The 21,478-nt window shown below is 47.1% G+C and overlaps 1 protein-coding gene across 1 annotated transcript in view; it reads left to right on the plus strand.

Annotated features, from left to right (window-relative positions):
* The first annotated feature begins 12,297 nt into the window (after positions 1-12,297).
* The window catches only part of LOC135898979 (uncharacterized), a 33,793-nt gene continuing 24,612 nt past the window's right edge, over positions 12,298-21,478 (plus strand). The window contains exon 1 of the mRNA XM_065428235.2: positions 12,298-12,474. Coding sequence (XP_065284307.2) covers positions 12,358-12,474 — 117 coding nt within the window. The 5' untranslated portion in view covers positions 12,298-12,357. The remainder of the gene's footprint in view (positions 12,475-21,478) is intronic.

Below are 21,478 nucleotides of genomic sequence, written 5' to 3' on the forward strand. Positions count from 1 at the left end.
AAAGTAGAAGTGCTACAGGACAGGATGGCCTAGGGTGTACCCTGACCTGATCAATCTGTATCATTGACGGATTTATTGTTCAGAATATTACATGTTTTCACCTTATTTTCGTACACTAAACGCGCGCCTACCTCGTTTTTTTTCATTATCTACATGCTATCTAAATAAGGCACATCATATAGATTTCAAACAAATAGGAACAAATTGTTAGGGTTGTGCCAAAAAAAATTGGACATCCTACGTTAAATATGGTTTTGTAGAAAATTACCAACTCAAGTGTTTCATAACATTCCAGGTGTAAAGAACCGCGTAAGAATTTTGCCGACGGTCCTTAAACAACTGTATTTTCAACAAACATGAAATATTGATCTATCTTTCGGGGAATGTGTGGCTATAATTTCTAGAGAATTAGTAAATTAGTATATTGCAAACAATTGTTGTACAGGCGTTTTATTTTCTTGTAGGGCAGGTATACTCATTGTTTCTAAAGGTCCCGGGGAAACTGTGTGTGACACGGTGTTCACATTCGGTGGCAATCGAGGTCAAGGGATTCGGAGATAGAGATAGCTAAAAGTTACGGACTTGGTTCTACTTCTGGTATTGAATACTCCTTTTCGCCTTATTTTGCTGTTATTCGAGGTTTGTAGTGGATTCCCGCGGTGTCTTCTCTGAACAATATTATGCCCTCTATTCATTAATTCTGAAAAACTTGCGCACCCGCCGCGGTGGCTTAGCTGCTATGGTGCTGCGCTCCTAAGCATGAAGTCAGGGGTTGAATTCTCGCCAGCGCAGCCGCATTTCGTTTTGGACAAAATGCAGAAGCACCCACGTTCCGAGCACTGGGATCACGGTAAAGATCTCCTCGCGGAAAAAATTAATCGGGAGTTCCCTCACTACGGCCTCTCTCAAAAAGAAATAGTGTGTTTGGCATGTAAAACCTGAGAATTCGAAATATTTCGCAGGTTTCTGCTTATGGTGTGGTCAGACTCCAAGTTTGTGGGTTCACTATATTGTTGCATTACATTGCCTACGAAATCTGTAAGCAGCATTAAAATTGTTTTTTGATCAACAGACAAGAAACTTAATTTGGTCTGTAGAGACTACGTTGCCGCAGTCACGGGCCGCACCCGCCCCGGAGCCGGAAGACCTTAATCTTCAGCCCTGTCGCAGGCCCCTTGGACAGCCCGAAGCTGTACCTGAAGGTCGTCTCTCTTGACAGCGTCTTCCCAGTCTTCTTGCCTGTTGAAAGGCGAGTGGTGCAACACAGAGCGTTGCCACAGCATGTGGTTCCAGGTGGACCATTCCTTGCCGCAGTGGGGGAGTGGGCATCCACAGTGTAGGGGCTAAGCCTTGATCGAGACGGAAAAGAGCCCTCTGCAGCATTCTCATCACTGAGGCCTGAGGCCTGCCTAGCATCGGGTGAAGAGCCGGATACTGTCTGCCTCCCAGCTGGTAGTGAGCAGTGATGTCGTGGAAAGCAAGCAGCGGATCCGTTGTTCGATCGATCGCCTGCGAAGCTGGGCCCCTCGGACACGCGCGGTTGACGAGACCTCACGCCTCATCGTTGGTCAGCTCATTGGGGTTCATCGATCCGGGGAAGACGTTCCGGGCTATGCGAGCCGAGAACCAAGTGATGGATGACGTAACGGGCCCTGCCTGGCTTGCGAGTCCTCAGCACTGCCGCAGTCTCGGCAGAGACCGAGCCGACCAGAAAGGCCATCGCCGCCGACATGGAGTCCGTGAAGATGTGGATATGCCCGGGTTCGCTCAGAGCCAGCGCCACTGCGACTTGCTCTGCGACGAATGCCATCGAGTGTTGGATAGACGCGGCATTCAGGATCTTGCCCTGGGACTAAGCCACCGTGGCCGCGTATGAGTTTGATCCGGCGTACTGCGCCCCGTCTACAAAGAACGCGGGCTGTGGGTTGTGCAGGGCAGTGTTTATGAGTGGTCAGGCCATTCGCTGAGTGCCGGGCCTCGTTGTGTAGTGGGTGAACGTTCCTCGGGTAGGGGGAGAGTCGAAAGGCGTTCCTTTCACCCTGACACACCGGGACGGTGCCCGACTCCTCGGCCATGGCTGCTAGACCCGCCATCTCGAGTATTAGGTGGCCGGCCTTGGTGGTAGACAGACTCCATACATTGGTGGAGGGTTCTAGAATCCTACAGATGAATGTGTGGGAAGTGTTTACTGTGTATTCCAAGTCTTTTTATAAATATATTGATAACCATGTCTAGGCAAGTAATAATAACCGTAGAATATTCTTCTGCGACCTGTATATTTTGCAGTAATAGAACTCTTGAGTCAAGTTAACCCGCGCAAAGCTCGATGGTTAGCGTATCAGCATGGATCTAGGCAAGGAGAGAAATCGAGAGTACCGGGTGATTCATTGAGCACATTGTGTTTTGCCATGCAGTTCTCGAGCGGCAGGGCACCTCGGTGACATTAGAAGTTTCGTATTGGACAATGGCACAAGTGCGAAAAACAGCTCTTGCGAAACAATAAGAAACATTCATGCCCGCTTTAACAACAATAAAATTGAGAGTCTAACCATCCACCTCTTTTCTGAACAAAGCTATTGCAGTCCAGCATCCAAAAACAGCGCACAGCGTGAGCAATTTTGTTCACAATGTTTTTATTAAGCTTCCTATGCTGCTAAGAAATGTCACCGTACGGTAACAATAAATGACTTCTGTGGTGAGAGGCTTACTTGATGGGCAATGGTGAAAAACATTTATGTGCTCCTTTTTTTCAGCCCGGTTACTAAGTAAGCAAACGATAATCAGACGATATCTTAATCTTACAATAGATTGGAGCCGCCCTTCACAGTATTCCTCGCATCGCAATTCTTAACATTTGAACTTAAGGTTGAGGAACTTGATGGCATCAATGTTACTGAAAGGTAGGCATCGGCACAGGAATATAAGGAACGAAAAATGCATCATCATCATCATCAGCAGCAGCAGCAGCAGCAGCCTGATTACGCCCACTGCAGGGCATAACCTCTCCCATACTTCTCCAACTACCCCGGTCATGTACTAATTGCGGCCATACCGTCCCTGCAAACTTCTTAATCTAATCCGCCCTCCTAACTTTCTGCCGCCGCGTGCTACGCTGCCCTTCCCTTGGAATCCAGTCCGTAACCCATAATATAAGCGCATGCACACATTAGACTAAATGCAAGTCACTTCTGAGCTCAAAAAAGGAACGATAATTTTCAGAGTCTTGTTACGCCAAGTTGTCACCTCTATTTTGTAATGACTGCCAGCTTGAGCCCATTCCAAACCGCTGTGGGAAGGAAGGGGGTGCTTCAAAACTAGAAAAAAGCTCAGTGCACATTCAGTGGATGTTTAATACGCCCCTTTGACAGGACGATAACATAAAATTTCTGTTTTCCACAGTCTCAGAAAAGACAGCTGAACGAAACAATATTTCAGTTGAAAACAATTACATTACTTAGTAAAAGGTGAACAAGGCTACATCAATTCATCAAACTCACCAACACCACTTGAAAAAAGATCGTTGGATTACCGCAGTGGGCTACATATAAAGAGAGAGCGAAGATCTTCATTCGAAGGTAAACATTTCTGCCACATGCATTTGAACATTGATATAGAAATTGCGCACATGCCACAGCAAAATACGCATAGTAACTGCAAAGCGTACCAAAGTACCCGAAAGGTGCACCCACTACATCAGTGAGCAGAAGAGTGAATGGCAAGATAAAGTGAATCAAGTTTACCCCACCATCGCTTCAAACTGCAACACTATAGCATTGTTGGTGTTTGGAATGCTCACTGTACGGTTACCATTTCACCAACCGGCCTTGTATTTTGCAATGAGCCAATGACACCCACTGGAGATATATAAGTGAAGCACCGTTTTCATTTGAAAATTAATATTAAACAAACATACTGTTTTCGCATTACGCAAATTTTGTAATTAATGGTTTTGCCAAGAGGACCACATCCCAGTGATTTTTAAGCTGTATGATATGTGTGGTCTATTAACCGCCAAACATGGAAATGTGTCTAACATGGAAATTTATGTGCACGAACCTTCTTTATTTTTTATGATGCTTCTCAAAGGGAACCGTTTTCATTAGGTTTTCAAAAAAGTACATGGCATGGACTAAATGCATGCAATTACACATCAGTGTTTCATTACAGCGTCGCCTGAATTTGAAGGCACGTGTACATCATAAAGTGCGCCGAGCCTCTTTCTATGATGGAAGGGTTTGCTTGTTCATATTGCGCACACAACCTCCCCAATGATATTGCTACGGCATGAGCCGGGCGAGGATAAGAGAAAGAAGAAGTGAGCTGGTGCAGCCTCAGGACGCCATCTTGACTTTACCATCCATCTCGTCCCTTGAATAAAGCCGGTTTAACATTAACCGTAACAGTTTTGTGGTGGAGGTGCGGGGTACTTCAACCAAGACGACGGAGCTGCTGCAGCAAGTGCCACGCCGGAGCCGACGCCTCGCTCGACTGCCTCCAACACCACTTGAGATCCCGATGTCCCACAGCAGCGACGAACAGCCTTCTCTGGCTGCTCCAGTGCGAACAACAGGCGCCTGGATGCATCAGATGGAGCCCCGCCCTTTCTCTGGAAAATTCGGCGAGGACGTGGAGGAATGGCTCACCCACTACAAGCGTGTGAGCAAGTACAACGGCTGGAACTCCACGACTCAGCTCGACAATGTGGTTCTGTTCCTCACAGACACGGCGCTAGTGTGGTTCGAGAACCATGAAGATACGTTCACAACGTGGGACAGCTTCGTTACTCACCTCACAGAGTGCTTTGGCGATTCCACCACGAAACGGAAGCGGGCGGAGCAGACATTGCTTCAGCGCGCTCAAGTCCCAGGTGAGACCTGTACTACGTACATAGAGGCGATCCTGAAGCTTTGCAAGACTGTCAATCCTCGAATGTCCGAAGAGGACAAGGTTGGACACCTTCTCAAAGGCATAGCCGAGGATGTGTACAATTATTTAATCGGCAAGGAGAGTCTCGCCTCGGTCGCCGACCTCATCAAGCATTGCCGCACATTTGAGGCCTTGAAGCTGCGCCGTATCACGCCAAAGTTTGGCAGGCTAGCCAATGTCACCACGGTGGCAAGCGTTGACGAAAACAACTACAGCTTTCAATTTGACCTTGCGGTAACTATAAGGCAAATTGTCCGTGAAGAACTTGAACGACACACCAAAGGGGCGGATGTCGAACAGCTTGGTTGCACTTCCAACCAACCTCAAGAACATGCATCTGCTGTGTCAGCATTGTCTGCCACGCCAGGCGTTGCAGACTGTCGAGTTGATCAGCTGCGACAGCACCGACGTACCTTTCCCGACGACATGACGCACGATCAACGAACTCGTCGAGCTACCACCACGAATCGCAATTCGGAAGATCGCGTTTATTATTCGCAGCGTCCCAGGGTTGACTCCGAGGCATACAACGTCGGTCGCGCATCTCCTGTATGTTACAGCTGTGGCGCCTCAGGACACATTGCTCGTTTTTGTCGCCGGCGCCGACAGACAACAACATATGGCCCACCACCAACTTGGCATAATTTTGAACGTGATAGTTACGACGACCGTTGGCCGATAGACCCTGCAAACACCACAGGCGCGCCACCTCGGAATACCTTCCGTCAGTATAGTAGAAGGAGTGGCTCGCCAGCTTCTGACCGCAGCCTGACGCCCCCAACCAGTCGCCAACGCCGTTCACCGTCACCACGGCGACGTGCTACGTCTCCACCGCCGTCGGGAAACTAGCCGGCGCGGCCGATGGAGGTAAGGTCGCCGGACAGTCTGTGTATCTGCGAAATACTCCTCTGCCTATTATGATGGTGAAGAACAAAGTGCGTGTGTTAATTGATAGTATACCTGCAACGGCATTAGTGGACACTGGTGCTACCGTTTCCGTCATGAGTGTGACTTTCAAAGAGAGGCTGGGTAGGAAAGTTATGTTCCCGTGGAATGATGGTGTGACGTTTCGTGGTGTCAGCGGAGAGTGCCTAGTTCCCCTTGGTATTTGTGTTGCAAGTGTTTTATTCGGAGGAGAAGATCTTAAAACAATTTCTCGTACTGCCGCGATGCACTCACGATGTGATTCTCGGGATTGACTTTCTTCAGGATTGTGGTGCATCCGTTAACTGTGGCACAGGCGAAATTACTTTGAATAGCGCGCTTCTCGCCACCCTTGCCGACACATCCTTACCAGTGAAAAACTATTGTGTTGTTTCGAACGATTTGCTGCTACCGCCTTGGTCGCTGTCACGTATCCCTGTCAATTTCGCTGCTGCCGACCTTTCATCGTTTGACGCGCAAGTCCAGCCACTTACGTCGAGCTGCGCAAAGAAAGATGTACTTGTACCACGCTCTGTCGTGAGAGTAGTGAATGGCGCCTCCAATTTGTGGGCTTTCAATTGTTCTTGCGTCCCTGCCGTTCTCCCGCGTGATAAGAAGCTTGCTGAATTTGACGAGATTACTTACAGCTCCATTACAGTGCTAAGCGAGGAGGAGCAGTCTCATGCTAGCGATCCCCAAAGAAGCATTTCTGAAGAGCAGATCCTACGAATGATCAACAAGGCACTGCCCTCACATGAGCGCCGCGCTCTCGCACAAGTTTTGTGGGCACATCTTTCTGTATTCGATTTCGCACAAGGCGACAAGCAGGCTTCACTCCCTCGTTCCCGTGCTCGCCACAGAATTGACACCGGATCTGCGCACCCCATTCGGCAAAAGCCTTACCGCGTTTCTTCAGCAGAGAGGACAGTTATTGCTGAACAGGTGAAAGACATGCTGCGGAAAAGGGTTGTCCAAGAGTCTTCTAGTCCGTGGGCAGCACCAGTAATCTTAGTAAAGAAAAAGGATGGATCGTGGCGGTTTTGCGTTGATTATCGGAAACTGAATGCGGTCACCAAAAAGGATGTGTATCCGCTTCCTAGAATTGATGATGTCATCGACTGTCTACATTCCGCTGCCTACTTCTCATCACTGGATTTGCGATCAGGGTATTGGCAGATACCCATGCACCCAGACGATAAGGAGAAAACGGCCTTCGTGACAGCAGACGGTCTTTATGAATTTAACGTTATGCCGTTCGGCCTTTGTAACGCGCCAGCAACATTCGAACGATTCATGGATACTATCCTCCGAGGACTTAAATGGGAAATTTTTTTGTGCTACCTCGATGATGTGGTGATTTTTGGCAGCACATTGAGTGAACATAACAGCCGTCTGAATCTTGTTCTGGATTGTGTCAAACAAGCCGGCTTGATCCTAAATGCCAAGAAATGTCGTTTTGGAGAAACCGAGACGTTAGTGCTTGGGCATCTGGTCGACAAAAATGGTGTGAGGCCAGATCCACGGAAGATTGAGGCAGTCAGCTCCTTCGAAGCACCGAAGTCAGTGCGGGAGTTGAGGAGTTTCTTGGGCCTGTGCTCGTATTTTCGGCGCTTCGTCCCAAGATTCGCCGACGTGGTGTACCCCCTAACAAGTCTTCTCCAAAAAGCCGTCCCTTTCAACTGGACATCGGCTTCCGACGACGCGTTCCGTCAGCTAAAATTTCTCCTAACATCAGGGCCCATATTGCGTCACTTCGATGCATCCGCACCTACGGAAGTGCACGCTGATGCCAGTGGCATCGGCATCGGTGCCGTACTTGTGCAACGTCATCAAGGAGCTGAACACGTTGTGGCTTATGCTAGTCGCTCTTTGACTAAGGCGGAACGCAATTACACTGTGACCGAGCAAGAATGCTTGGCAGCTGTTTTCGCTGTCCACAAATTTCGACCTTATATCTACGGACGCCCGTTCGCTATCATTACTGACCACCACGCGTTGTGCTGGTTGGTGAATCTCCGTGACCCGAGTGGACGACTGGCACGTTGGGCTCTTCGAATGCAGGAGTACGACTTCGTTATTTCCTACAAGTCCGGGCGTCGCCACGCAGATGCGGACTGTCTCTCCCGCCTTCCTCTGACGACGACGGAGTGTGAAGAAGACAATTTTGATGACTGTTTTGCTCCCATTTCTTCTACATTCCCAGACTCGATGACTTTCAAAGCAGAGCAGGAAAATGATATTGGTTTGGAACCTATATTTGTAGCCGCATCGCGTCCTGGAGCCACCGGTCGATTTTGTGTCCGTGACGGCCTGCTTTACAAGACCAATTATTCTGTTAAAGGCGCACGCTTCCTTCTGGTGGTGCCGCAGAGTCCGCGAACGGACATACTGAGAGCCATGCACAACGATGTGACCTCTGGCCATCTAGGATTCATAAGAACTTTGAACCGGACACAGGAGCGTTTTTACTGGCCCAGAATGCGGGACACGGTCAAGCACTACGTCGCCAGTTGCGAACAATGTCAACGCTACAAGCGCCCTACGACCGCTCCGCCAGGTCTTCTCCAACCTCTGCCGCCGCCTCGCCTGCCATTTGAACAAGTGGGTATCGATCTTCTGGGCCCATTTCCCCGATCATCTAATGACAACCGATGGGTGATCGTATGTGTCGACCATCTGACCCGTTACGCGGAAACGGCGGCCGTGCCATCTTCAACAGCTGCGTCCGTTGCAACGTTTTTGCTTCGATTCATTATTCTTCGACATGGTCCCCGCCGTGTGATCATTAGCGATCGCGGTCGTCAGTTTGTTGCGGACGCCGTAGAAGAACTGCTTCGTCTCTGCAGTTCGTAGTTCCGTCATTCAACGCCTTATCACCCTCAGACAAATGGGCTTGTCGAACGTACGAACAGAACTCTAACTAACATGCTGGCCATGTACGTATCTTCCGATCACAAGGACTGGGATGACGTACTCCCCTTCATCACCTATGCGTATAATACTGCAAAGCATGAGACGACCGATTACAGTCCTTTTTATCTCCTTTACGCCCGTTCACCGCTAAGCTGCATTGACACTATACTACCGTTTGACTTTCACAGCGAGTACTCTGTTGCCAAGACGCTTTGTCTTGCCGAAGAAGCCCAGCGTATCGCTCGTCTTCGTACTGTGGCATCCCAAGACCGATCGAAAGAGCGCTATGACAGCCGACACCAGTCTGTCTCGTACGCCAAAGGAGACTTTGTGTGGTTGTGGACTCCGCAACGTAAACGTGGCTTATGCGAAAAGTTTTCACCCCAGTACACGGGCCCATTCGTCATTGTAGATCGCTTGAGTGACTTGACGTACGTAGTGGCACGCTTGACGTCGACTGGTCGTCGGTCTAGCCGGACCCAGTTAGTACATGTTGCCCGTCTTAAGCGGTTTCACCCTACGCCTTCCGAGTGATTTGGACTTGCCCAGCGGGCTTCGTCTGGCAACCGGGGATTGCTACGGCATGAGCCGGGCGAGGAGAAGAGAAAGAAGAAGTGAGCTGGTGCAGCCTCAGGACGCCATCTTGACTTTACCATCCATCTCGTCCCTTGAATAAAGCCGGTTTAACATTAACCGTAACAATATCTACAATTAACTCACAGCCCTCAGTCGCCAGCAGCTGCGGAGCACTTGTCCAAGACGGTTGTCAGACCTGTAACGCAGCAGAGGTTGCTAGGAATACCTGTGCCCGGACAGGCCGCCAATGGAAACTGACCCGGTTTACCTTTCATTGCTAAACTCTGTCTAGTGAGGCCACCATAGCATTGCTGTTTCAGGAATCAGCCGACATTGTTTAAGATATCATCGGTCTTAGTGCGATTAGAAGAAACATTGCTGAATAACAGCCATTTCCTCTGCTACAGAGGTCTCCCTGATAAGAAGCAATATGGAGTAGGGTCCCTAATCCATAAGGACATAGCAACATTGACCAATTTTGAAGCAATAATGAGAAGGTAGCAGTAGTCTTAAGCAAACCCAAAAAGAGGTGTAAATTGAAGGTAATACAAGCCTATGCTTCCACACCCGGTCACGACGATGAGGAAGCAGATTATTTTTATGAAGATGTTGAATTGCGATGAGAAAAGTGCAAACTCGGTATACGATAGTAATAGGTAACTTCAATGCAAAAGTGTGGTAAAAGCAGGCAAAAGTGGGTTAAGCAACTACGGCGCCGATTCTAGTAACGATAAAGGGGAGGTGCTGGTAGAATTCGCAGAAAGGAATAAGCTGAGAATAATGAACACCTTTTTCAGGCAGCGTAGCAACAGAAAGTGGGCCAGGAAAAGTCCTAATGGTGAAACAAAGGATGAAGTTGATTTCATAATTTCTGCCGATCTCAGCATAGTGAAGGATGTAGAAGTGATAGGTACGATAAAGTGCAGTGATCATAGGTTAGTGAGGGCCAGGATTCACCTCAATTTGAAGAGAGAAAGTGTAAAATTGACCAAGAAGAAACAGGTCCACATAGCGGCAGTAAAGGCAAAAGCAGACAAATTTAGGTTCGTAGATGCAAATAAATTTGCAGGTTTGAACATGAAGATGATGATGATGACTTAGAGGTATTCAATAAAACCTTAAGAAGGTTGAATTCAGAGGTAGTAACTCAAGTGGGAGGCAAGGCACCAAGGCAACCAGTAGGCGAGCTCTCCCAAATAACAAGCGACCTAATAAAGAAACGACAAAGAATGAAAATGTCCAACTCAAGAGATAAGATGGAATTCGAACAACTGTGAAAAGTGATCAACTTGGTGAAAATCAGTGATAATCCGAAATTATAAGGTAAGAAAGACTGAGGAAGCCGTAAAAATTAGACGCAGCCTGAAATCAGTGAGACAGAAACTTAGAGTAGGCCAAACCGAGATGTATGCACTGATATGCAGGGCAATATCATCAGCAATCACGAAGGTATAATAAATGCAGCAGAAGTACTCTTTATCGACCTGTACAGTACCCAAACGACTCGGGAGGACTCCATTCAAAACGATAATGAACAGGATACAGAAACTCCTCCTCTAAATATAAATCAGGTCAGAAAGGCCTTGGAAGACATGAAACAGAGAAAAGCGACAGGAGAAGATGGAATAACAGTCGATTTATTCAAAGATGGAGGATGCATAATGCTTGAAAAACTGGCGACTCTCTATAGGAAATGTCTTTCAACGGCAAGGGTCTGAGAAAACTGGAAGAATGAAAACATTATACTAATCAATAAAAAGGGAGACAATAAAGAACTGAAAAATGGAAAGCGTATTTGCTTACTCTCAGTATTATATCGAATATTTACCTAATATTTTAAACAGTAAATATTTACCAAAAATAACAGACAGAAAGAGAGCGGTTTGGATCAGAAAGCAAACGGGTGTAGACGATATTCTAATTGACATGAAGAGAAAGAAATGGCGCTAGGCAGGTCATGTTATACGTAGAGTGGATAACCGTTGGACCATTATGGTGAAAGATTGGGTACCAAGCGAAGGGAAGCACTGTAAAGGACGGCAGAAGACTAGATGTTGCGATAAAACTAGGAAATTTGCGGGTCCCAGTTGGAATTGGTTGAAACAGGAGAGTCGTAAGTGGAGATCGCGGGGAAAGGCGTTCCTCCCCCAGTGGACCCACATTATGATGTTGTCGATGATAATGATGATAATGATGATGTGAAAATATTTTAACCGCCTAAAAATATTTGAGAGACGGTTGCAGGTATCAAGCAGATGAAAGATCACATCCGCATTATTATTATTCCATTCGGTCCCTCTCTTGCCACCCACAATAATGACGAACATCTTCTCTTCTTAATCAATAGAATAGGCGACAGTAGTAGACACGAAGCAGCGTGATACGACTGGGACCAAGAATGAGAAGAAACATACGCAGTGCTATTTGGCGCTGCTTATGTGTACTCTCATTCTGGGTCACTGTCGTATTGCGCTGCTCCATGTCTACTATGAATCCAAACCAACTAGCCCCGGCAACGTGCAATAGCAAATAGGCAACAATGCTAGGGAAAATTTATATCAGTGTAAACAATTGAGAAATTGTGCATGTATGTCATATCAGCTAATCTAAACATGTATCGAGCTGGCAAGGCAATGTTAGTGGTAAAAAAATAAGCCTGAAACTGCCTGCGCTCTATTTCTCTCTTTGTCCATCGTGGAGTGCAACTACACGAGATTATTCAACGTAATTTGCCCATAGTCCATGTGGATATGGGGCACACGCACGCCCAGGCTGGTGTGTATGATTCCTCTTAAAACTAAAAATAGAGCTGCACAGAGTCATGCCATAAAGAACAGAATATGACAATGTCTTAGGCCTGTGGCAAGTAATCTATAATTTCGTATATAACACCTGCGAAATTCCCTGCACAATACCTAAAGGAAGCTGCAGCGCATTCATAATATGCAAAATCCCGAACGAGAAGCTGCTAACTTGCTAGGTTCTTTTTAGGTTTTCCCAAATCCATGCTGGAGAAGCATGGCACAGAATGCGCTTTTTGCAGCCGTTTTGCTTCTCGCATCAGTGGCATTCGTGTCTTCCAATGATCTTATCAAATGTGCACCCGTTCTCTGCAAAAAACTGGATATCAGAAAGGTAAACTTCACACGTCAATATTGTCATCTGCGTTACCTGGGTAGTGAACGACAATGTCAGTTACATCTCTTTATGAAATCATGCTTGCGCAAAGATGTTTACTCAACCCTTCTTTTATAACCAATCTTCCTCATACCTTGTCTTTCCTTCTTTACAAAGTTATTCCTCAGAATAGATTTCTAATGAAAGCCCACAACCAAATGTAGGGAAAAAAAAACATCAACAGCAACTACCTTGTATGCTTGATCTTCTTACACTGAAATACTCCTAGTGCGAAACAGTAACAGGAGATCGGCCCACCTAAGAGGCCTCGTGTCTACCAGAAAGCTCACCGTCACGCGTAGCATTCGTCGCCAGCGCTTCTCGGTTAACGTTACGGTTACATAACCTGCAGTTGCCAAGAAGCATGAAAAGCAGGCAGGGTCCTTTCAATGTTATCAATTGCCACTCTGAAAGGCAAAGCTTAAGCGTCCTTACAATGTTTGTTGTGTTTTAGCTCTGTATCTATTCGCCACAAATGACAAATAAAACGTCAAACCGTCATCTTTGTGAAACGAAGGTTTTGCTGTAGTGGAAGAGTCCAGACAATCTTTTCAGTAAAGGCCATGTTCCCGGAAATATATGACGAATAGATCGCACGGGAATCTTAGCTGACACTCGCTCGGGCTCAAAAAAAGATTATTCTTGCTTTATCGACTAACGTGTAGACCTATTCACTGAAACTCACTAAGACTTGCAATTAGGTCCTGTATTAGAACATACTGAACTCATTCACGAGTGTACGACCAATCAGTCCTTTACTTATGTTACGCAGGAATGTTTGAAGCCCTATGTTTTCATACTTAGGTCACAAGGTAACCGAGTAAAAAGTGAGATTAAATTTTTTGTGTCAGCAAGTACAGAATTTCAATATGTGAACGTTTTAGCTCTTACCAGCCGTAGTGCCTTAGCGGGTGTGGCGTTGCACTGCTAAGCAAGAAGCCGCGAGATCAAATGAGGTTTACGGCGCCTGCATTTCAAAGAAGGCAAATGCAAGAAGGATGTGTCCTGTTCATTTTGGGCGCGTTAATGATCCGCTGGTGGTCAAAATTGTTCCGGAGTCTTCCACTACGGTGTGCCTCAGATTCAAATGTGGCTTTTGGTAGCTAAAACCACCGAATTTATTTCACTGCAGTAGCTCGCAACGCGCCGTAAGCAAACCTAAGGTAACTGGAACATTCACGAATGCTTATGAAAAAACTCGACTATATAATGTGATTGCAGAAAAACAAGGTTACCACAAAAAGGAATTTGTCTCTTCAAGTCGACTTGCAGTAAAAAGAAACACAATGGCCCCGTGCAAGTGTTTTTGATTTATCACATATATTGAGTGTGTGTGTCACTGTGCATTGGGGAAACAATTTTTAGCCCTTCCTCGTAGTATTTGCAACATACAGCCGAGTTCCCAGCGTTTAAAGAAGGCCTACGAAGCTCGAAAAGAAAGTATACACGAAAATGACATGTTCTCTGATGATTTTGCTGAAGTTTTTCATGTCCTTTACCGGCACACTTTGAATGACAGCCACTGAAACAGTACCTGACTACGTCCGGTCACCCTCGTGATCTGCCACTGCGCAGAGAGGCAGTGGCACCCGGCTGTGAATAGAGACAGAGAAACAACATGATTTATCGCTTCTTCGTGAGAAAGGGGTTCCGGGGAGAAGGCAAGGCAAGTTATCCTACTCACGGTAGGCCCCGTCTACCACCTCCGCACACCTCAGGATAGCTTCCTGAAATTCGGGACAGTTTCATAACGCCTGTCCTTGTGTGCTCTCTCTCTTTCTCTCTCTCTCTCTTTCTCTCTCTCTCTCTCTGTGGTCATTTGTTTGCGCACTTATAAAAATCATTGCTAATATGCACCAACTCGGACAACAAGTTCTAAGCTGCACTGAAGTTCGCGGTTGCAGCTAAGAATGGCAGCCTCTCACAGCTCTCTACTGCTTAAAACTCTGCAAAGGATGGGGGAGGGGAGCGCTTCTTGCATTACTGCATAATGTTGTTAAAGACCACTCTGCTAGCACGAGAAAACTTGCAGGCTCAAGTAGAGTACACGCCCGGGTGAATTTTGTTACGTAAGGCAGAGGATAGAAAAGTGCGAGTCTTTAGTTTAGGCAGTAGTACCTCGTATGCGTGACGACCGAAGGAGTAAAGGTGGGGGGGTTCTGCGACCTAGGCGGTAATGCCCGCAAATCTTATGCCATGTGTGTAATCTATCTTTGCATGTGAATGCTGGAGCGACACTATTGGCCTCTGAACCATCCCTTATGCTATCCTGCGCACGGATCATGAAAGCTAGAGCACTTGCATGGGCTATTTCATGGCCACTAGACCTGCATGAGCAGGTGTCCAGATTAAACTCGGAAGTTGGAATGGATGTGGCTGTCCTGCACAATGGACCCGTTCCGAAGTTGTGTATGGCAGTTTTTGTGTCACTTACTATGACAGACCAGTTAAAGTAATGTTGCGGCGAGTGCCACCACCGCCTCCTCTGCCTCCTACGAAGGATGGATGCTCCCGCCGCCACACTCTCATTGCAGTCAAGCACTCATATAACAAATCTGTGTCCACACAGATACTCTGCGGCATCAACATAGACCACGTCCTTATAATTAGATAACTTTTCCTGCAAGACTTTACCTCGTTGTTGCCTTCTATGTTCGTGATGAACAGGGTGCCTATATTTAGGGAGAGCAGGGATATGAACGCACTCATGTAGCGGGTGGGGAATATTCAATTTCTCATTGGTCATTCGTGCTGGGGTAATGCATAACCAGCTTAGGATATGCCTACCAGTGTGGGTGTTCTATGAGCACTGGTATTTAGCTGTCATGTGGGCTGTTGCGAGCGTAGTAAAAGTATTCGAGTTGCCTGTACCCAAAAGTCTCTCAGTGGAGGCTCTACTTGGCACTCCGAAGGGCAAATTTGTAGAGTCTGCGTATCAGTGAGTTAATTTTATCTTCCTTGGCCCTAGTTAAGTGGATTAAAACGCGTTGGCGGGCTAGTTGCCTATTAAGGCAACTAGTGGGCTAGTAAGTGGAGATAAGGAAGGGAGAATGCGATTTTGCTAGCAGAAAACGCATGTACCAGTCCTAACAATTCCGCCTCGCTCAGACCTCCGTGCTTATTTTACAACTTTCCTGTAAGCCTTGTGGAGTGGCCTACGCTGGCCGTAATCATCTGAAGCGTATAAGCCTTGCCTTGGTTGCATTGAAAGTGCATGCCAAGTACACGAATTTCGTCCAATACGGGAACCCTCTTCCTCTTAGTGTAATTGTAATCTTGGGCATATCCCGTTTATTTGCAGATAAAAATAACAGCTAAGATTTTGGCTGGGGAGCACTCGAGGTTCATGAACCAGATGTCATAGCCACTGGATCCACAGCCTCTTGTAAGGCATCTTGAATGTACTCATCCGAGCCACCTTTAATCCATAAGCTAATGTCGTCTGCATGTATATAATGAATATTGGAGACCCGATGTTTGTGCCAGTGTCCGACCAATAGACCCCATAGCTAGGTTAAACAGAAACGGCGAGAGCACCGATCACTGAGGAGTTTTAGAGCTACCTAGGGTGATTGAGGGAAAAGTTCTATCATTGAAACTAATGACAGCTGTGTGATTGCTATTACATTCGTGGATTTAGTCATGCATGTTTATACCACAGTTAATAGCTTTCAATTCACGTAAGATACATGCATGATCTATGTTGTTAACTGTACTGCGAATGTCGAGTCCTCAGATGGGTTTGGTATCTTTATTACCTGTAGGAGTATGAAGGTCATGCTCCTACAGGTAATAATTTGAGCCTTAGCATGGTATTCTGGCAAAAGAGCGACTGGCGAAAGCCAGTCATCTCTGACGGGAATTACATTTTACGGAATGGGTTTAGGCGATTAAGCATGACAGTTTCGAGCGTTTTGCCCAAGCATGACGTGAGGGCGATAGCTGTAACATTAATTGTGTCAGAGGGCTTATTGCGTTTGTGAAACAACATTACTTTAGCGGTTTTCCATGCGTTCAGAAGAGGACTGTTGTCGGAACAGTGATTGTAGTATTGTGTGAGGGCAGAGATAGATTTGTCATCCAGATTATAGAGTAATTTATTTTTTACATAATGTGTGCCAGGCGCAGATGTGGTTTTAAGGGAATCTGGGGCATGTCGAACTTCTGTCGGTGTTATTGGGGCGCCTAGAAGCTCATTAACCTCGCATCGTCAGTTGTGGTAAGTGAGAGGCGTCATCTTGGAAGCTCCTAAGACGATAGGGAATGTTATCCTTCTGTTTATGCAATAATTGAGTGATGTAGTGGCTGTGTTGCGCGCGCGAGGTCGAGGGACCAAGAAAATGTCTCAGAAGGTGTCAAGTCCTTTTACTACTAAGATTACCATGCAAGCTCTCGCATACTTGGCCCCATTATTGGTTAACTAGTTGGATCGCATATGGTTGGATGTCATCATCCATTCAAGGTGCACGGATGCGAATCCTATAGTTATGGCAGCGTCTTTTCCACCACCAAGAATACCAAGAATCGGTGCGGGAAAATCGCCAAGAATGAGCAGAGGGTTTCTCCGAGCTTCATGTTTAGCACGAGCAAAAACGGTAATAAACGGTGGTATCTATAGCTGGGACTGCTGTAAACGTTAAAGACCTAAGCAGGAGCCGACCTGGTCTTTTTAGGAAGTATTTCAACAAAGTCGTGATCAATGTCAATATTGATACCTTCGAAGTGGGAGCGAGTAACGGTCTAGTGATTTTGCGCTAGGATCGCTGTATTTGGACGTTCGCATCTTCTGAATTGGAATGTTTTGTATTCCGATAATTTAACGTAACCATACATTTCTTGTAAATAATTGCGGGCGAATTTATTAGATTGGCTATGTATTGTTGCAGACTGGCCTTCTATTTGGAAAAGCCCCTACAGTTGCACTGCCGCAAAACTATTTTGGAGCGCTTAGGCAACGCGGCCATGCAGTCGATAGATTCTTTTGATAACCTGATTTGATCACTGATCAATTTGGGTCAGTCGGGCGTCAGCCTGACAACACTTAGTGCTTATATGGGTACTGAGGTTACGATCATTAGTGCCAGGGCAATCAACCTTCACTTCTACAGCATCCATGCGTTTTTAAGGGCCTTAAAGCTATCGTTACACTTTCAAATGTGTGCGGCCACATTACGTGTTCGCATATCGTGTTCCCTCCAAGTATATCTGCAATCATCAATAGACTTGCGCTTCGTGGCAGTCATGGTAGTGGGAATAATAAGTGTCCATAGTTAAAGTACGATCGCCATTCTCACAGACTGGGGAGGAGTTATAGTCAGTTTTTTATCAGTAGAAGGTTGAGATGTAGAGGTAAAAGTTCTGCATAAAGACGGGGTTTGGCGGTCGAGTATTTGTTTACGCAGAAGACAATTTCCTTCCGGAAACTGCTGTAGGAGGGCATCGATAGGGGCATCAGGCAGTTTAGGTTAGATAAGCTGCAGGAAGCTACCGATGCCAAACTTACTTGAGGAGAGAGCTTGATTTGTTGTTAGAAGGAGCAGCCAATAGAAAAGGACAATCTTCATATTGCTTTTTTTATGGAGGGTGTTCTAGCCAGGAAGGAAGAGCGAGACGGTCAGGCGAGGAATCACATACGCACACGTTTAATGATCTCTCAGACGTGTTCTATATCCAGAAGAAAAAGGGCACGTGCTGTCAGATCAGCGACTACACGCAGTCACCGGGAACTATGCCTCCCCGCTTTCACTAGATGGCAGCATATGCAACATCTCCCTCCAAGGGCAAGCGAAGTTCACTGCAGCAGGTGGCCTCACGCTCCTCCAACTTCAAGTATGCATGTGGGAGGTGCTTTGAAAACACGAATGGGCGTCTACTACACCGTCACTGATAGAAACATTCTCTGCGTTGCTTTTAGTAGGAGAATAGAGAACTAGCTGGGTCATGTTCCTGCGTACAGCATCAGTGTCGGTGTTAACCTAGTAGGATCGAGGCTCATCGGCTGGGACTTGTGTTTTCTTTTTGCACTTGAGGTCTGTCAGTCAGACGTCGTCTCCGTAGAATAGCTCCGGCAGGTGGCCAACTCCGTGACGTCGATCGAAGTATTTCGTTTGACGTTACCGATACTGTTGCTCGAACTTCCGAAGACCCTCTTCATCCGGCAGTTGGGGTGTCAGCTTGGCGAAACTAAGAGGAAGCTTGGTTCTTAGCCGACGACCCACGAGTAGTTCCGCAGGGCTATACCCATTCTTCAAAGGAGTCGACCTGTAATCTAGAAGCGTAAAGTAAGGGTCTTTCGTCTTTGTCGTGGAAGTGTTGAATATTTTTCCCGCAGCCTCAGCAAGTCCATTGCCCTCAGCATAGTGAGGGCTGGAGGTAATGTGCGTGAAGGCATAGTCCTGAGCGAAGAGAGACAACTCAGTCGAAGAAAAATGCGGGCCGTCGTCGGAAGCCACTTCCTCAGGAATCCCGTGGAGTGCAAAAAATGATTTGCAGTGGTCAACTACAGCTGCGGACGTAAGCTTCTCGAGCCGAGCGCCCAGTTCAGGGTATCTTGAATAATGATATGTTCCTGTCAACCACCACTGGCTCTTACAGTAAAACAAATCCATTGCATGCATTGCCAGGGTCTTTCTGGAAATTCGGAGATATTTGTGTGGCATTTTCCTGTTACTTGTTGTTTCGCCGCATTGCTGACATTGCTTCACCAGGGATGTGACATCAGCTCCTATGGTGCGCCACATCATAGCCAGCCAGCTTTCCATTGCGCTAAGACCGCGCCAAGGCCAACTCCGCTGGCGTCAGTTTGAACTTCCGTGGGAGCATCAGGATCGTAGTGGCGAAGAATCGGTGGTGAGGTCAACAAGAGGCGCAACTGCTGAAATGTTGCATCACATTCAGGTGACCACGCTGCTATGCCGTTACTGGCGGAAAGTAAACTTGTCAAGGGCGCCATCATGGATGCGAAATTGCGTACGAAGTGACGAAAATAGGAACATAAGCTAATAAAACTTCTCAGGGTTTTGATAGACGTGGGCTTTAGGAAGTCTGCAACAGCGCGGACCTTGTCTGGGTCCGGGAGCACGCCGTCTTCTGAGATAAGGTGGCCCAAGATGGTTAGCTTGCTCGCAGCAAAAAGGCACTTTTTGAGGTTAAGCTGTAAGCCGGCAGCTGCGAGACAGGTCAGAATCTCGTACAGGCGAGCGAGGTGCGTAGAAAAATCGGTTGAAAAGACGACGATGTCGTCGAGGCAACATAAACAGGTCTTCCATTTGTGGCCGCGAAGGATGGTGTCGATCATGCACTCAAAAGTAACAGACGCGTTACACAGCCTGAAGGGCATGACGTTAAACTCGTAGAGGCCATCGGGTGTAACGAAAGAGGTTTTAGGACGGTCAAGTTCGGCCATAGGAACTTGCCAGTACCCAAAGCGCAGATCCAAGGAACTGAAATATTCTGCTCCTTGTAAACAGTCGAGAGCGTCATCGATCCGAGGCAGTGGATAAACTACTTTTCCCGTTGTCTTGTTTAGGCGACTGTAGTCGACACAAAAGTGAATGGAGCCATCTTTTTTTCTTACCATACCGCAGGTGAATACCAAGGACTTTGAGGGGGACGGATGACTCTACGTTTGAGCATATCGTCCACTTGCTCTGTGATAATTTGGCGCTCTTCAGCGGAGACACAATATGGGCCCTGTCGCAAGGGGGAGTGGGTACCGGTGTCGATGGTGTGAGAAACACCGGTGGCACAGCCCAATGACGTCTGATGACAGTCGAAAGAACAGAGAAACTTGTGAAGGAAAGTAAGATGTTGGCGGCGATTAGATGGGGAAAGAGCAGGTTCGATGGCGTTGTCAAAATCCACTGAAGGTTATAAGTCTGAGACCGAAGCGGTGGCGTCAACGTGACGGACGGAGTCGGTAGGAACACCGAGATCGTCAACGTTGTCGACCACCTGGAAGTATCTTACGGTCTCTCCACGCAGCAGGCTGATCGGGTTCTGGTAGTAGTTAGTGACCGGAATCACAGTTGACCCAGATGTTATAGTAAGCACGGCAAACGGAAGAACAATGCCATTGCGATGAGCAAACAAATCGGACGGCATGAACGCTACAGTGGCGTCAGATGCGGCATCAGACGACAGGACAACAGCCATCAACGCCTCAGGAAGACACGAAGATGGCGTCTGAACTTTTTCCCATTCGTCTGGCTTCCAAAACATGCATTTGTGGGTTCCACTGAGGAAGCAATGGTAGGCTGTCGTTTTCGTATATAACTTCTCCAAGGCATTTTTGTCGGTGTAGATAATGCCTTTGCGCGTCTTGGAGCTTGTAATGCTGTAGCAAGTTACTTCGTGCTGTTGGTCGTCGACCGTGAGTGGCTCGCTTGCGAGATATTTCATCAGGCGATAGTAGTTTTCCGTGCTGAGGGTTTTTGCGTAAGTCGTTGGGTTCATGGAAAAGATGTCTTGGCGCAGCTTAACAGTGGCTGGAAAGCCGGCTGCCGTATGGAGATTTTTGGTGAATTGGAAGTGGCTGAAGTGGGTGGCGTCGAAACCTCCGCGAATGCGGAAAATAGGCTTGTATGAGTCTTCGGGTAACTTGGGCTTCCTCACTCTGTTATTCCTGGAGATCACCTGTTTCCATACAGGTGCCTTGGCTGTGGCCGCGATGGCGTCCTTACAGAGGGAGTCTTTATATGCGGCAACGCATATGCGTTTGCCGCCACTTGAGTGTCTACTCCAGGGACAGATCTTCCCCTTAGACTACCTCAACCTGGCTCCCGACACCCTCATGAGGCGTGTCAACGCCTAAGGCGTCAGCGAGCCGCAAAACACTCGTAGGTTAGTAAGTATAATAGTTGAATTAAAGGCGCTCTAGGGCACAGACCTCGTCGAAAATAGTCTGGAAAGGTAACATAAATCTTCATACACGTCGTATGAAAGAGCCACTAGAACAGAACAA

This window comes from Dermacentor albipictus, chromosome 7 (assembly GCF_038994185.2).
Source record: "Dermacentor albipictus isolate Rhodes 1998 colony chromosome 7, USDA_Dalb.pri_finalv2, whole genome shotgun sequence".
NCBI classification, from domain to species: Eukaryota; Metazoa; Arthropoda; class Arachnida; order Ixodida; family Ixodidae; genus Dermacentor; species Dermacentor albipictus.